This window comes from Leptonychotes weddellii, chromosome 14, assembly GCF_054177405.1.
Source record: "Leptonychotes weddellii isolate Sample4059 chromosome 14, ASM5417740v2, whole genome shotgun sequence".
NCBI classification, from domain to species: domain Eukaryota; kingdom Metazoa; phylum Chordata; class Mammalia; order Carnivora; family Phocidae; genus Leptonychotes; species Leptonychotes weddellii.
This window is the reverse complement of record NC_138382.1, coordinates 15,972,233-15,990,261: the sequence shown is the minus strand read 5'-3', so window position 1 is coordinate 15,990,261 and position 18,029 is coordinate 15,972,233. Positions and strand designations below refer to the sequence as shown.

General features: G+C 36.4%; 1 protein-coding gene across 3 annotated transcripts in view; it reads right to left on the bottom strand.

Moving 5' to 3' along the window:
• Positions 1-18,029, bottom strand: part of VPS13A (vacuolar protein sorting 13 homolog A) — a 262,998-nt gene that overhangs the window by 219,575 nt on the left and 25,394 nt on the right. For all 3 annotated transcript variants that reach the window (XM_081804091.1, XM_081804093.1, XM_081804092.1), the window contains exons 6-10: positions 9,195-9,304; positions 8,486-8,545; positions 6,602-6,661; positions 6,333-6,413; positions 2,732-2,789 (exon numbers count right to left, since the gene is read on the bottom strand). In XM_081804091.1, coding sequence (XP_081660217.1) covers positions 2,732-2,789; positions 6,333-6,413; positions 6,602-6,661; positions 8,486-8,545; positions 9,195-9,304 — 369 coding nt within the window. The remainder of the gene's footprint in view (positions 1-2,731; positions 2,790-6,332; positions 6,414-6,601; positions 6,662-8,485; positions 8,546-9,194; positions 9,305-18,029) is intronic.

Here is an 18,029-nt window from a genome sequence, read left to right as displayed (position 1 = left end):
GTTGCTGAGCAGTCATACAATATTTAGTCCAGGATAGGGGCCAAATGCATACCATAGTGTGTTTTTATACAACCAATGAACTAGGAATGATTTTTACACCTTTATAGGGTTGTTTAAAAGAAACAAAGGAAAATATGTGACAGAGGCTATATATGGCCTTAAAACCGAAAACTTTTTACTATGTGGCCTTTTACAAAAAAAAAAAAAAACTGCCCAGCCCCAACTCTAGCCCAGTGGCTCTCAAAATCATCAAAATTACCAGGAAAGCTTATTAAAACAGATTGGCAAGGCTCACCCTCAGAAGTTCTCGTTCAATATGTCTGGAATGGGCCCTAGGATTTCTATTTCTAACAAGTTTCCAAGTAATACTGATGTTGCTAGTCCGAACCATACTTTGAGAACACCACTTTAGTCAATTCACTCTCCTGTTTACCTACATGACTATTTCATAGCCTCTCTTCCCTCCAAAAACCCCCAACACCTCAGGTATTAAAAAATAAGAGCTCATAAAAGAAATTCCATAAACTCCTATTACCATCACTACTGTCTAACATTAGGACTTCTCTCTTATGCCAAAATCTGTCTTATAAATGAACTAATCATGTTCCTCTGTGTGGCAAAACACCACTTGTGCACGAGATCCTATCCCCTTTCACCCATATCCCATAAACTACCGCTTCTCTCTCTTGCTTCGTTTTTCATATTCTACAGATCATTCCTATCTCAGCCTATAAACTGTTGTCTCTCCCATTAAATAAAGAACAAACAAAAAAAAGCCTTTAGTCTGGGACGCCTGGATGGCTCAGCTGTCAAGCATCTGCCTTCGGCTCAGGTCATGATCCCAGCATCCTGGGATCGAGTTCCACATGGAGGTTCTTGCTCACCGGGGGGTCTGCTCCCTGTGCCTGCCGCTCTGCCTGCTTGTACTCTCTGACAAATAAATAAAATCTTAAAAAAAAAAAAAAAAAAAAGCCTTTAGTCCTTCCCTCTCCAGCAGGTATATACCAGTTATCAATTTATCTGTGAATTCCAAATTCATCCTTCACTGCTTAATCTAAAAGCTAGATTTGGGCCCTTTAATTACCAGCTGGCATAATGCTAGACACTGGAGAGAGACTGCAGGGGGAGTTCTGCTTCCCGGTTCTAACGGGCTCATTCCACAGACTCTTGCAGTATCGGGACTTTTCCACCACCCAGATGCTACCAAGTGGGTCCTACAGAAGGCAGCTCCCCAAGCATGACAGATTTTTTCAGCACTAGCCTGCTGAGGTACACAACAGCTAGGAGCAGCTGGCAACTTCTCCCAGCACCCTAAGGCAATTTTGCAGTGAAGTGCCTCCTATGAGCAACTCCTCATGAGAGACGCTAGAGTTCCTGAGGGCAAATTTCCAACAAGTTCAGTGGCCTGGCACCAGAGAGACTTTTCCTGGCAGTCAGTGAGCCCTGGTCATGTCCTTTCCAACAAGCTCTAGATCTCAGTGTTGAGGCAGGCAGACCCTGTTCTTTGGGCACTCCATCTTAGTCCCAGGGTAGGGGCAGTTCCTTCTATTATTCTTATATTCTTTAGAGTTCTCTCTACTTTTTAGTAGCCAATCCCTTGTTACTCCAATCCTATGATAGTAATTCTTTATATTAAACTTCCCCTGCTCAAATTACTGTGTAGTTTCTCTCTCACCAGACCCTCACTAATGGAGAAGGAAATGATAGTAGGGCAAAGGAGAAATCAGTCAAACCTAAAGTGATAGGAGAATCATCAACACACATGAAAGGCAATCTCATCTGTTATTAATGTTTCCTTTTAGGAAAAAAATCTAGAAAAATATCCACTTAAAGGCTTTGAATTGGTTTCAAGAGTGAAAACAAGAAGAATCACTTCAAGGGTGCCTGGCTGGCTCAGCTGGTTGAACACCCGACTCCTGGTTTCAGCTCAGGTCATGATCTCAGGTGGTGAGATCAAGTCAGCTTTGAGCTCCATGCTCAGTAGCCTGAGGCTCCATGTTCAGTGGGGAGTCTGCTCCAGAGTCTCTCTCTCTCTCTACCTCTCTCCCGTGCCCATCCCCCACCTTGTGCACATGTGAGCCCTCTCAAATAAATCTTTAAAAAAAATAAATAAGCCACGTCAGGAAATTAATAAAGTGTCATCATGAAGGTAGAAGAATACAGAAAAGAATCACTGGTTGATGACATCAGACAACCAAATCCAATAAATGAGTTATCCATCCATCAATCAGTATTTATTGAGTGCCTACAGGGTAAAAAAAATAGTACTACTTTCAATTTGAAATTTTAGTTACTCATTTCTGATTATAAAAGTACTACATGTTCATTTCAGAAAATCTGGAACCAGAAAAAAGTATAAAGAAGAGAAATTTTAAATATACATTTTTAAAACAGTAAGATCACACTATAGACTACAGCAGCTACTAGCCTTATTAAATTGTATTTGCCATGTAAAATGTCTTTAAAAGATTGTAATTATTACTGAATAATCCTTAGAGATTTACCACATTTATTACATCCTCTCTTGTTGGACACTTTTCTTTTTTATTGTTTCAAAATATAGCAAAAAGCTCCCCAACAATGAATGGCATAGAACAGATAGTTTTTTTTGTGCACATATAAATACCTCGAATTATATAACAAAATCAACATGAAACATCACAGTGACATTAACAATGTTCATTTAAAATTTATACTGATTAATTGCATGTATTTTATAAAATGTACTTACCAAAATCATAACCTTTCGGAACAATATTTCCATTGACAATGCCCTTCTTCAAGCTGTCCTATTAAAAGACAAACTGCTTTTATTTATATTCATGCCAATATATCTTTACAAAATCCTATTATATACAAAAAAATGTTTTAAAGCAATTTAAAAAATAACTCAAACTTAGGAGAACTGATCTATGGAAAATACTGAAGTGGTCAGATGACAATATCCCATTAACTACTATTAAAGAATAATCTGTGAACTATTTAGATATATAGTGTGTGTTTTTACATATTTGTGTACAGGCACATATATAAAATCTCACAAAATTCAACATGAACTTATGATAAAGAATCTCAAGAAAGTGGGTATAAGCGAAATATACCTTAACACAATAAAGGCCATATATGACAAACCCACAGCTAACATGCTCAACAGTTAAAAACTGAAAACTCTTCCTCTAAGATCAGGAACAAGACAAAGATGCCCACTCTTGCCACTTTTATTCAGCATATTCAGAAGTCCAAGCCAGAGCAATTAAGCAAGAATAAAAGGCATCCAAATTGGAAAAGAAGTAAAACTGTCACTGTTTGTAGATGACATGACATTCTATATAGAAAACCCTGAAGACTCCACCAAAAACTGTTAGAATAAATGAATTCAATCAAGTTGCAGGATACAAAATCAATATACAGAATTCTTCTGCATTTCTATACACTAATAATGCTGTAGCAGAAGAGAAATTAACAATCCAATTCACAATTACATCAAAAAGAATAAAATACCTAGGAATAAATTTAACCAAGGAAGTCAGTCAGAGAAAGACAAATACCATATGACCACACTCGTATGTGGAATTTAAGAAACAAAACAGATGAACATAGGTGAAGGGGAAAAAAAAAAAAGGGTAGGAAGGCAAACCATAAAACACTTAACAGAGAACAAACTGAGGGTTGCTAGAGGGGAGGTGAGTGGGGGATGGGCTAAATAGATGATGGGAATTAAGGAGGGCACTTGTGATGAGCATTGGGTGTTACACATGAGTGATGAATCACTAAATTCTACTTTTTTTTTTTTTTAAAGATTTTATTTATTTGAGAGAGAGAGACAGCGAGAGAGAGCATGATTAGGGAGGAGAGGGAGAAGCAGGCTCCCTGCTGAGCAAGGAGCCTGATGCGGGACTCGATCCCAGGACCCTGGGATCATGACCTGAGCTGAAGGCAGATGCTTAACCAACTGAGCCACCCAGGCATCCTGCTAAATTCTAATTCTGAAACCAATATTACACTGTATCTTAACCAACTAGAATTTAAATAAAAACTTTAAAAAAAAAATTAACTGAAACTAAAGAAATTTGTTACTCACATTTTGTAGCTTTAGGGAATTAAAACAATAAAACAAAGTATTTGAAATAAAAAAAAATTAACCAAGGAGGTAAAGCTTTGTACACCAAAAACTGTAAGAGAGAAATTGAAGATGCAAAAAAATGGGAACATACTCCATGCTCTATACTGCAAGAAATAAACCTGTTAAAAATTCCACACTACCCAATCTATAAATTCAGTACAATCTCTATCAAATTTCCAATGGCATTATTCACAGAACTAGACCAAATGACCTTAATGTATGTATGAAACCACAAAAGGCCCTGAATAACCAAAGTAATCTTGAGAAAGAACAAACCTGGAGCTATTACAATCCCTGATTTCAAATTATATTACAAAGTTATAATAATCAAAACAGTATGGCACTGGCATAAAAACAGGTACACACAGCAATAAAGAGCCCTGAAATATACCCATGCATATATGATCAATTAAATTACAACAAGGAGGGCGCCTGGGTGGCTCAGTTGGTTAAGCGACTGCCTTCGGCTCAGGTCATGATCCTGGAGTCCTGGGATCGAGTTTCGCATCGGGCTCCCTGCTCAGCAGGGGGTCTGCTTCTCCCTCTGCCCTCTTCCCTCTCGTGCTGTCTCTCATTCTCTCTCAAATAAATAAATAAAATCTTAAAAAATAAATAAATAAATTACAACAAGGAAGCCAAAAATATATGAGGAAAGGAGAGTCTCTTTAATATGTGGTGTTTGGAAAACTGGACAGCCACATGCAAGACAATGAAACTGGACCAATACCCTCCACCATACACAAAAATTAACTCAAAATAGATTAAAAGACTTGAATGTAAGCCCTGAAACCATACAACTCCTAAAAGAAAACATAGGCAGTAGGCTCTTTGAAACCGGTCTTGGCGATGGTATTTTGGATCTGACACCAAAAATAAAGTCAACAAGAGAAAAAAAATAAACAAATGGAACTACATCAAACTAAAAAGTTCCTGCACAGCAAAGGAAACCATCAACATAATGAAAAGGCAAACTAATGAATAGGAGAAAATATTTGCAAATCATTTATCCAAAATACATAAAGAACTCATACAACCCAATTTCAGAAAAACAATCCAATTTAAAAATGGCAGAGGAACTGAATAGACATTTTTCGAACATACAGATAGCCAACAGGTACATGAAAAGGTACTCAACACCACTAATTATCAGGGAAATCACAAATCAAAAGCATGAGCTATCATCTGTTGAAATGGTTATTATTAACAAAAAAAGAAGAAAATAACAAGTGTTGGCAAGGATGTGGAGAAAAGGAAATTCCTATACACTACTGGTGGAAATGTAAACTGATGCAATCCCCTATGGAAAAACAGTATGAGGGTCCTCAAAAAATTAAAAGAACTACCATACGATCCAGCAATTCCACTTCTAAATATTTACTAAAAGAAAAACATGAACTAGAAAAGATACATGCACCTCCATGTTCAATGCAGCATTAATTATAATAGCCAAGATATGGAAACCACCTAAATGTCCATGGATAGATGGATAAAGAAAATATACTCACACACACACGAATTATTGTTCAGCCATTAAAAAGGAAATCTTGCCATTTGCAACAAGGATAAAACTTGATAGCCTTATGCTAAGTGAAATAAGTCAAATACCATCTGACCTCACTTATATGTGGAATACTTAAAAAAAAAAAAAAAAAAAAAAAGAAGCCAAGCTCATACTCACAGATACAGAGAATAGACCAGTGACTATCTGAGGTGGAGTGAGAGATAGGCAAAATGTGTGAAGGGAGTCAAAAAGTTAAGAACTTCTAGTTATACAGTAAGTCAGTCATGGAAATGTATGTAACGTACAGCATGGCAACTACAGTTAACAATACTGTACTGCATATTTCAACGTTGCTGAGAGAGTAAATCTTAAAAGTACTCATCCAAAGAAAAAAGTTCCGTAATTAACTATGTATGGTAACGGATGTTAGACCTACTGTGATCATTTCACATTATGTACAGATACTGAACCATTACAGTGCACACATGAGACTAATAAATACTAATGCTGCATGTCAATTATACAAAAAAAGATCTATACATGTTTGTGTACAGGCACATATATATTCACCTATTTCTGTAAATTTTAATGGATTTTGCCTAGGAAAAAAGACCACAGAGTATGTTAATAAATGATAATGAATAAAACCTTATGCAAAATAGGATACCAACAAAGGTGTACATACACATATCAAAAAGATTTACTTACCAATGATTCATCATAATCATTAAGGTAAAACAACTGAGATTTCACATTCCAATAGGCAAAAAGGTTATCCAATCGGATTAACTGAAAACAAATCAAATTTATTACATGTCTCGTTTTCTTCTTTAACATATGCTATTTTCAGAAGTCTCAAATAATTGAGTCATATGATAGACTTAAGTAAACACAATTCACATAAATCCTTATCTATATATATTACCATTCGCCTTTCTAAAAGTCTCTTTTGTCTGTGGATTGACAAAATATTTTACCTTACAAAATAGTTTCTCAGTTTCATCATGTAAACATGGAACCCAGTTTTGATCAGTTGTCTAAAAAGAAAAGTAAAAAACAGTGAAAATATTATTTACATGTGAAATGGCAGACTGATAAATTGTACCAACCATGCCCTTGACCAATTTCCCATAAAAATGTTCTTGAAAACATTCAGTGAAAGAATATTAACTGACTACAAGAAAGCCTCTGCTTTCAAAGAGCTCGAAAAAGCAAACAAGTAAACAAGCCATTACAAATAGGTAAGTGCGGGTGGGGGGATGGGTTAGCCTGGTGATGGGTATTGAAGAGGGCACGTACTGAATGGAGCACCGGGTGTTATACGCGAACAATGAATCATGGAACACTACACCAAAACCTAATGATGTGATGTATGGTAATTAACATAATAAAAAAAACAAAACAAATAGGTAAGTGCCACCTTAGAGGTTAAATACACAGTTCTCAGAATAAGGTAGGAGCCTCAAACTCAGGGGTGTAATGGAGAAAGTGATGTCCAATATATATGAATAGAAATTGTTGATTTTAAGGTCAGTAGGGAATATGATTCAGAGTAGGAAAATATGCAAATATGCAAAACGTTCACGGAACTGAAGAAGCCTCATATGGCCAGAGAACATAAAGCAAAGAGGTGAAACCAGATGTTATCCAGCGTCAGATTACAAAGCGATTATGAACTATTTTAAAACAAAACTATTGACTTTATTCCAATAGCAATGAGAAGCCACTGAGGTGAATAAAGTGTTTAGATGCTTATTCTACAAAGATGGTTTTCATTTTTTGGTAGAAAACTGAAGAGATGACAAAAGTTTTCAAACTTGAGCGTGCATCAAAATCACCTGGAGGGCTTTCTAAAACTTAGATTGCTGGGTCCCCACCTGAGTTTCTAACTGAATAGGTCTGGGCTAGGACACCAGTTTCCAAGGTCTCCCAAAGGTGATGGTCAACACCACTGCTGTCACAGTTACCCATTACCTCCACATTGCCACAGCCAATGGCTAATTCTCCATCCTTATTTTTCAAACTTACAGCATTTGACAGTTTATCCCACCCGACGTCACTCAATAACTTTTCATTTGGTTTTTCTTATTTATTTTGCTTGTAGTGGATCCATATTTTAAGAAGAAATTATACACAAAAACCCAATGGATACAACAAATAAAAGCAGGTAATGAAATACTACACAGCAATTAAACTGAATTATGTATAGCAACACAAGTAAATGTCAAAAACACTGTGATGAGAAAAATGAAAATCTATAGAAAAATCACATAAAATATTACTTAGGATGTTTATCTCTAAGAGAAGGGTGAAGAGTAGAAAACAAAATAGATTTCAACTTTATTCCTAACAGTTTATTCTTTAAAATAAAGTATTTAATACTTAAACCAAATGACAAATTCCACAACTGTCCATTCTGGACACAAGCCAGTGTTTCATAATCCTCTATTTGCTCTTAGGCTTTAAAAATTCATCAGTTTGAAAAACTGGACAGGAAGAAAGTTTGCCACAATATTAATAATGGTGGTGAGGAAATGAGTGATTTGTTTCTTTATGTTTTTCAAGACTTATCAAAGTTTCTGAAATAAACATTACTTTTACTTTCTACTTATTTAAGCAACATATTTTTAAGAAAAAAAGTATCAAATGCTCTAATTTGCAAATAATAGGCCCTATTTTAAACTAAATTTGATTATTAACCATTTTTTGAAATGCTGAACTACCTACCCCCAATTCCAATCCAGCCTATGCAATAATTCTATATAGACAACTAGTTCTGATGCTGGCACACACAAACAGTAATTAATAGTTAGATGAACTATACTACACAATAGGGTTAAATTTCTTTTCAAACAAAGTACCTGCATGCTGAGATTTTGAAGGGAAATACCAAATGACAGTGGGTTGTCTCGATTTGTGATCTAAAGAGGAAAGAGCAAATTTTAGTCAGACTTTTAGTAGTTAAAATTCACTTTATCAAAAAAGTTCATTTTCTGGGAAACATTCTATTTCAAACATTCAAAACCATTTTTCTACTTTCTACAACTTTTACTCCTATATTTTTCCAAATACTAATTAAAATATCAAGTATCAATGTATTATTGTACAATAAATCTGCATGTTTTTCAGTTTATAAAAAAAGCTTATTGATAAGTTGACCTCACAATAGTACTTGAGAAGTTAATAATTTTGCGTTTCAGAGAGAATACAGGATCTATTTGAGATAATCTAAATCTAGCTCTACTGATTCCTACACCAGTGTAATTTCCAGGAGGTAAATATAAAGAATTTTAAAAACACATAACTGCTAAATTCATAATGCCCAACTATCAAAGATGACCGTAATATAAAAAGGCATTTTCCTTATCTGATTTTTGAACATTTTAGGAAAGTGTAATCAAGGCAATAAACACTGCAAATTAAAACTATAATTACAGAAAAGAAAGATCAGGTCATTTCAGCTCTGTGTCCCTCCACTTCTCAGCATCAGTGGTTGACCACTACAGAGCAGAAGTCAACAAACAATAAAACATAAACATAAAAAAAAGTTTCACCTATTAAAATACTTACATCATCCTCATAACGAATATGGATGTTGGAAATTTTGACTTGAAGATTTTTTATGATCTGAGTAATTAATTTTTCCGTAAAAGTGTCCTGTTTCTCCACCCGAAGTTTTTCTACAATAGTAAATTTTTTTTTTTAACTTGAATGAAAAATACACTGTATAAGTATTCACATTTCAAGGTAACATAAACATCACCATGTTAAAGAAAAAAATCTGTATTTGTAAACAGAACACTAAGAGCCTGCCTTCCCCGAGCCTTCCATACCAATAGACGTTCAAAGGCAACCAAACACTCAGTTTTAAAAATCTGGTTTTTTTTTTTTAATGAAACTAAAGCCAACCATGTAAAACTTACTGCCATTAAATTTTACAACTTCTGTTAACTATACCTGAGTACGTAAAGATTTGGGAAACAATGAAGATTATTAGATAAGAATTATAATGGGCTTAATTTAGAAAAGCCAGTAACAGCAGGAAGTAGGCATCTCCCTTAAAATTAGTGATACTATCATAAGTTGTATGTGGTTTGATGTTTAAAATAGTTAACTATGCGTCTCTTCCTGATGAACCCAACATGAAGATATAAGATTCTTTCTCTTTCTCCTTTCAAGGGAACGAAGTTCATCATTTGTCTCATTTTCTAAAAAAGCTATTAACTGTTTCCAGTTTCAAAACTTTCCAGGGGAATAGAAAGAATAAAGGATTGAGGTTCCTAATTTCTTTTTTTAACATGTCTTTGAGGGGCGCCTGGATGGCTCAGTCCACTGAGCATCCAACTCTTGATTTCAGCTCTGGTCATGACCTCAGGGGTCCTGGGATCAAGCTCTGCACTGGGCTCTGTGCTCAGAGGAGAGTCTGCCAAGGATTCTCTCTCCTCTCCCGATGCCCCTCCCCCTGCTCTATCTCCAAGATAAATAGATAAATCTTTTATCTAAAACATATGCCTTTGATAACCACAAGTTACTATCCCCTTTTCCCCCATTTGAAAATGCCAATGAAAACTATCTCATTTCCTATTTCTAGTCCTGTTCCACCTGTACATACATATTATCTGTCTTTTCTTCTAATGACCTACTACTCCCTAATTCAACTGGCCCAGGAGGACAAGCTGATGAAGATATATTTACACCAAATCCAAGATTCAGTGAACAGATCAGTAAATACCTTAACTATAAAAGGACTTTAGAATTAATACGTAAACAAAATATAAGCTCTTTGAAGACAGGATTTTGACCTTTGATTACCGCCACATCCTAACAAAATCCTTTACTCTATGAATCTGTTCATTCGATTCAATGCAAAATCTTCCTTTCCCCATCCAGTAGTCTCCTTCCAAATTTCTTATCCTGCTCAGATTCCATAACCTATTATTTCACCAACTCTTTAAACTCTCTTGTTCTTTTTTCTAATTTTCCTCACAGAGGCAAAGCTCCAACTCTGAATAAACCCAACTATTACTTTTTACATAAACATGTTTACACCTTGCCAGTTGAGGACAGGAGGAGACAAATCACAACAGGAGAGACTGTAATGACTGTAAATTAGGTATCACCAACTTCACCCCAACAGCAACCTTACATTTCTCCATTCCACTTGTTCACACGCTCCAGAACATTTATCTCAAAATTCTTTCGGATTCTCCTCAAAGGTCTAATGACCCTTCCACTGCTCTCTTTACTTTGAGAGGACCTCGCCTCCAACTTTGGAAAAACCTGTAATCATCACTCAAGGACCCATGATATGCATGACATGAATAAAATGATTTCTTTATCCTCACTTAACCTGATACCTCGTTAGGATCTAATACATTCTTTGCTTCCTAAAACACTCTTTTCCCATGAAATTATAATCTCCCAATTTCTACTTATCTAATCACTCTTTCTTGATTTTCTGTGTTCCTCCTCTAATACATTCATTAAATGCTGGATTTCCTTAAGGCTCAGTTCCACAATTGCTTCTATTCTCCTTCTACACTGCTGCTTCAGGGAATCTCATCTGCACTTTATAGCTTCAACTATCCTCCTAATGCTGGTAACTCACAACTGTATATTAAAGTAGAAAGTGAGATATATTCAGAGAAATATACAGAGAAATTGATACATTCAATAAACTAATAGATCAGTACGGCTAGAACAAAGAATAGAAGAGAAAGAGGTGGGGCCAGTAACGAGGCTGAAGAGGTAGACAGAATTCAAATCCTATGAACTTTTAAGTGTCATGCTGAACAGTTTAAACTTCTACCTGATGATAATAAGCTATTACTAATGAATTTTAAGCATAAACATTTCTATTTTAGACCTACATAAAAATAGGAGGGACTTCTGATTAAACATGGTGGACTGTTATCCATTTCTTCACTTCTCAGTAAGACCACACTAATGCAAAAGTTAAGAAGAAAAATAGACAAATCCCCAAGGCCAAAAGAAAAAATACAGGAAACAAAACAGATAAGAGATACCCTCAAAATTTTAGAAGCTGGAAGGCAGACAGTCTTAACCTACTTAGCAGAATATGAAGAAATTCAATCCTAAATGCCTATAAATGGAGATGCCAATAGTAAAGATGAGTTAAAAACCAGAACCCTGTAAAGATTCAAAAACTAGAGTCCTCATGGGGCGCTTGGGTGGCTCAGTTGGTTAAGTGTCTGCCTTCAGCTCAAGTCATGATCCCCAATGTCAGGCTCCCTGCTCAGCAGGGCATCTGCTTCTCCCTCTCCCTCTGCTGCTCCCCTTGCTTGTGCTCTCTCGCTCGCTCTCCCTCTCTCAAATGAATAAAATCTAAAAGAAACAACAAAAAAAAAAACTAGAGTCCTCAGAAAACAAATGGCAAGGAGAGGATGATAATAAAAGGATTAGCTTAAATCTGTTTAATTAGTAGGTAGACTTCCAGGTATCTTCCCTCTCCTAGTCCACATAGCCAAGCAACTATCCCTTTCTCATTCTAGTGAGAAGGAAGAATTTATTGTGAAGAAAATAAATGCGACTAGACTCTGAAACCATGTACTTAAAGATACAGGGAAGGAAGATCCATCATATCGAAACCAGACACATTAAGAAAAAGTTCTATATAATAAATAAATATAATTACACCCACATTCATCTACTATTGCCAAGTAAATAAACACATGTAATCACAGTATATATACTATTTGGCTCAGTAGTAAGCACTTAGATGTAGCCATGATAATATAAACAATGAATACTGATTTAACCAAGCATGCAATTATACTGCAAAGACAGAAAAATGGGTCGACCTTATAGTCCATAAATCAAGCAATAGAGGTGTAATCACCTTATGCAGCAATACAGAGATAAACACAAGAAACACCTTAAAACTTGAAAGTGGGTCTATATGGAGTAGGCTTAGGGTCTAAGCCAGAAGACAGAATTTTTTTGTTTTAATTATGGGTACTCTATTACTTATTAACTTTTTAAGCTATATATATTATTTTGATAAGATGAAAATAACTTTTAAAAGGCAAAAGCCTAGGAGACTTATCAAAGGAAGGACTGGAAGAGAGGATTCTGGGGAAAATGGCAGAATAGAAAACACCAAGAATCTGTTTTCCTAGTTAGGTAACAACTGAATAGGTGAAATGTGCCTAATGTAAATATTCTGAAACTCTGGAGACTCTTTGAGGACTTGCAACTTGCAGAGGAAGGCCTGAAGGTAAACTAAACTTCATTTACATCAATATTAGCTCTTAACACAGTAGCAGCTCTCCATCCCCTATTCTCAGGCCCATGGCAGTCAGCTGTGCACTTAATCCTGGAGTGGCTTGCACTCAACTTGCCGGAGCCAAGGTGGGGGAAAAAAGGACCCATCCTCCAAATATTTGGAGATCTGTAGTCTAAAGGCTGATTACTGCTCCTGATCAAAGAGAGAAGGGTGGTCCATGGTTGCTGCACCTTTCTCCACTGCTGCAAGCCCCTTCCTCTCCAGCTGATGTGACATCCAGGGCATTTAAAGAATGCGCAACCTTTTTTATTTTTGCCCCCCATTCGTTATTCTCCTCTCCTCTTTTGTGAGCGAAAGATTAAAGACTAGGACATTCAAAAGCAACTCCATACATAGGAAAAATAAGAATGTGACCACACATGTTCAGGGAAAGGAATAGGCTCAGGCTTAGAAAAGACCTGAGAATACCTTACATTTACACCTCAGACTGATCCTTGTACTAGGACATCCTATAATAATGAAAAATAATAACCAAAAACACTTAAAAAAAAACCAGAAAACCATAGGAATAGGAGTGAATTTCATTTCCACAGGTATCACATTATTATATCCAAATATCCAGATTTTAATGAGAAATCACAAGGCATACAAAGAAACAGGAAGATATGGCCCAAAGGACAAAAAAGTAAGTTTACAGAACTATTCCTTAAAAAGATCTGATGACAGGGGCGCCTGGGTGGCTCAGTCGGTTAGGCTACTGCCTTCGGCTCAGGTCATGATCCTGGACTCCCAGGATCGAGTCCCGCATCGGGCTCTCTGCTCAGCAGGGAGTCTGCTTCTCCCTCTGACCCTCTCCCCTCTCATGCTCTCTCTCTCTCTCTCTCTCAAATAAATAAATCTTTAAAAAAAAAAAAAAAAGATCTGATGACAGATCTACTAGACTTTTTTTTTTTTTTAAGATTTTATTTATTTATTTATTTGAGAAGGAGTGCAAGTGAGAGAGCACGAGTGGGATGAGGAGCAAAGGGAGAAGTCCTCGATCCCAGGACTCCGGGATCATGACCTGACCCAAAGGCAGACACTTAACCCACTGAGCCACCCAGGCACCCCTCTACTAGACAGACTTTAAAAGAAGTATCACATAGATGCTCAAGAACTGAAGGAAGGTGCAGAGAATGTCAAGAAAATAATATTATCAACAAAATGGAAATATCTATAGAGACAGAAAACCTCAGAAGAAACCAAACAAAAATTCAGCAGCAGGAAAGTACCATAACTAAAAGGAAAAACTCTCCATAGGGATGCAAAGGCAGATATCAATCGGCAGAAGAATTAACAAACTTGAAAATAGAACAACAACAACAACAACAAAAAAAAAAAAACCTGAATTTGAGGAACAGAAAAAAACTTGAAGAAAAGTAAACAGAGCCTAAGGGACACCTGTGGGACACCAAGTGGACCAACATATACACTGTGGGGGTCCCAGAAGGAAAAAAGACAGAGAAATGGTGAAAGAAAATATGTGAAGAAATACTGGCTGAGGTGTGCCTATCTGGCTTAGTCAGTGGAGTGTGTGACTCTTGACATTGGGGTTGTGAGTTTGAACCCCACACTGGGTGTAGAGATTACAAAGACAGACAGGGGGAAGGGAAGAGAGGGCGAAGGGAGGAGAGGGCGAAGGGAGGAGAGGGCGAAGGGAGGAGAGGGCGAAGGGAGGAGAGGGCGAAGGGAGGAGAGGGAAAGGAAAGGACGGGACCAAAACTCTCCTGACAAATAAAAGCCCTGGAACTGATGGCTTAACTGATCAATTCTGCCTAATACTTAAAGAAAACATCAATCCTCTTCAAACTCTTCAAAAAAGAAAAAAATAAAGGAATACTTCCAAACTCAATGTATGAGGTCAGCATTAATCTGATACCAAAACTACACAAAGACACTACAAGACAACTACAGATCAATATTCCTGATATTGATGCAAATAATAAAATGCCAGCAAATTCAACAACACATTAAAAAGATTATATACCATGACTCACAATTTATTGCTACAACGGAAGGATGCTAGATACATAAAAATCAATGTAATACACATTTACCAAATTAAAAAAAATGATCATCTCAATTGATGAAGAAAAAGCATTTGACAAACTTCAATACCCTTTCATAATAAAAACTGTCAACAAAGTAGGACTAGAAGGAAAATATCTCAACATAATAAAGATAATCCAGAAAAAGCCCACAGCAAACATCATGCTTAATGGAAAGGATGAAAGCTTTTCCTTGAAAAACAGCAAAAATTTCCAGTTTTGTCACTTTGATTCAGCATAATACTTACTGGAAGGTATAGCCAGAGTAATTATGCAAGAAAAAAGAAATCAGAAAGGAAGAAGTAAAATTATCTCTGTTCACAGACAATATGATCTTATATTAAGAAAAATCCTAACTATCCAACAAAACCACCGTTAAAACTAGTAAATGAACTCAGCAAAGTAGCAGGGCACAACATCAAAAAAAAAAAATCAATTGCAGGGGTGCCTGGGTGGCTCAGTCGGTTGGGCATCTGACTCTTGATTTCAGCTCAGGTCATGATCTCAAGATTCCTGAGACTGAGCCCTGTGTTGGGCTCCATGCTGAACACAGAGCCTGCTTGGGATGCTTTCTTTCCCCATCCCTCTGCCCCTCCGCAATCTCACACGCAAGTGCTCAAACCCTCGCTCTCTCAAAAAAAGAAAAGAAAAAAAAAAATCAATTGCATATCCAGTCCCAGCAATGAAAAATCTGAACAGGAAATTACAGAAACAATTCCCTTTACAACAGCATCAAAAAGAATAAAATAACTTAGAGATTAATGTAACCAAGTAGGCTAAAGACTTGTATACTGAAAATTACAAAAGCCTACCAAAAGATATTTTAAAAGACATAAATAAATGCAAACACATTCCAAGTTCATGGATTAGAAAACATGTCAATACTGCCCAAAGCAATCTATAGAGTCAAAGCAATCCTTATCAAAATTCCAATTATACTTTCTGCAGAAACAGAAATCCACATCCTAAAATTCATATGGAATCTCAAGGGACTCCCAAAGAGCAAAAAACAATCTAGAAAAGGAGGAACAAAGCTGAAAAACAAACTTCCTGATTTCAAAATTTACAACACAGCTCCAGTAATCAAAACAGTGTGGTACTGCCAGACAGATACGTAGACAAAGGAAATAGAACTGAGCACACAGAATAAACCCTTGCACATATGGTCAAATGATTTTTGATAAGGGGCCAAGACTATTCAATCAGGAATGGATGTTGTTTTAATAAACGATGTTGGGAAAACTGGGTATCAAGATATCCACAGCAAGAGAATAAAGCTGCACCCTTATCTAAGAACATATACAAAAATTAACTTAAAATGGATCTAAGATTTAAATTTAAGACCTAAAACTATAAAACTCAGAGGAAAACATAGGACAAAAGCTGCATGACACTGGATTTGGCAATGATTTCTTATGTATGACACCAAGGCACAAGCAACAGAAGATGATAAAAATGAACTTCATGGAAATTTAAAAATTCTGTTCATACAACACTATCAACAGAAGAGTTACACAAAGAATGGGAGAAAATTTGCAAATCATGTATTTAGTAAGGGATTAACACCCAAAATACATAAAGAACTCCTACCGCCCAACACAAAAAGACAACCCAATTAAAAGATAGGCAAAAGACTCAAATAGACGTTTCTCCAAAGAAGATACACAAATGGCCAATAAGCACATGAAAAGATGCTGAAATACTAATCTTTAGGGAAATGCAAATCAAAACTACATGAGATACCACTTCATCCCCATAAAAAAAAGACAAAATATCATCTGTGAAAAGAGAGAGTTTGATTTCTTCTTTGCCAATTTGAATACCTTTTATTTACTTTATGTGGAAAACCCAAAAGTCTCCACCCCCAAATTACTAGAACTCACACAGCAATTCAGTAATGTGGCAGGATACAAAATCAATGCACAGAAATCAGTTGCTTTCTTATACACTAACAATGCAACTGCAGAAAGAGAAATTAAACAATTCCATTTACAGTAGCACCAAAAACCTTAAGATATCTCGGAATAAACTTAACCAAAGAGGTAAAGGATCTATACTCTAGGAACTACAAAAAACTCATGAAAGAAAAAGAAGACACAAAAAGATGGAAAAACATTCCATGCTCATGGATCGGAAGAATAAACATTGTTAAAATGTCTATGCTACCCAGAGCAATTTATACCTTCAATGCCATCCCAATCAAAACTCCAATGACATTTTTCAAAGTGCTGGAACAAACAATCCTAAAATTTGTATGGAATCAGAAAAGACCCCGAATCACCAAGGAAATGTGAAAAACAAAGCTGGGGGCATCACGTTGCCCGATTTCAAGCTATATTACAAAGCAGTGATCACCAAGACAGCACGGTACTGGCATGAAAACAGACACAGACCAATGGAACAGAATAGAGAGCCCAGATATGGACCCTCAACTCTATGGTTAAATAATCTTCGACAAAGCAGGAAAAAATATGCAATGGAAAAAAGAAAGCCTCTTCAATTAATGGTGCTGAGAAAATTGGACAGCCACATGCAGAAGAATGAAACTCGACCATGCTCTCACACCCTACACAAAGATAAACTCAAAATGGATGAAAGACCTCAATGTGAGACAGGAATCCATCAAAATCCTAGAGGAGTACAAAGGCAGCAACCTCTTTGACATCGGCCACAGCAACTTCTTTCAAGAAACATCTCCAAAGGCTAGTGAAACAAAAGCAAAAATGAGCTTTTGAGACTTCATCAAGATAAAAAGTTTCTGCACAGCAAAGGAAACAGTCAACAAAACAAAGAGGCAACCCACAGAATGGGAGAAGATATTTGCAAAGGACACTACAGATAAAGGGCTGGTATCCAAGATCTATAAAGAACTTTTCCAACTCAACACCCAAAAAACAAATAATCAAGTCAAAAAATGGGCAGAAGACATGAACAGACACTTCTCCAAAGAAGACATACAAATGGCTAACAGACACATGAAAAAATGTTCTTCATCATTAGCCTTCAGGGAAATTCAAATCAAAACCACAGTGAAATACCACCTTACACCAGTCAGAATGGCAAAAATGGACA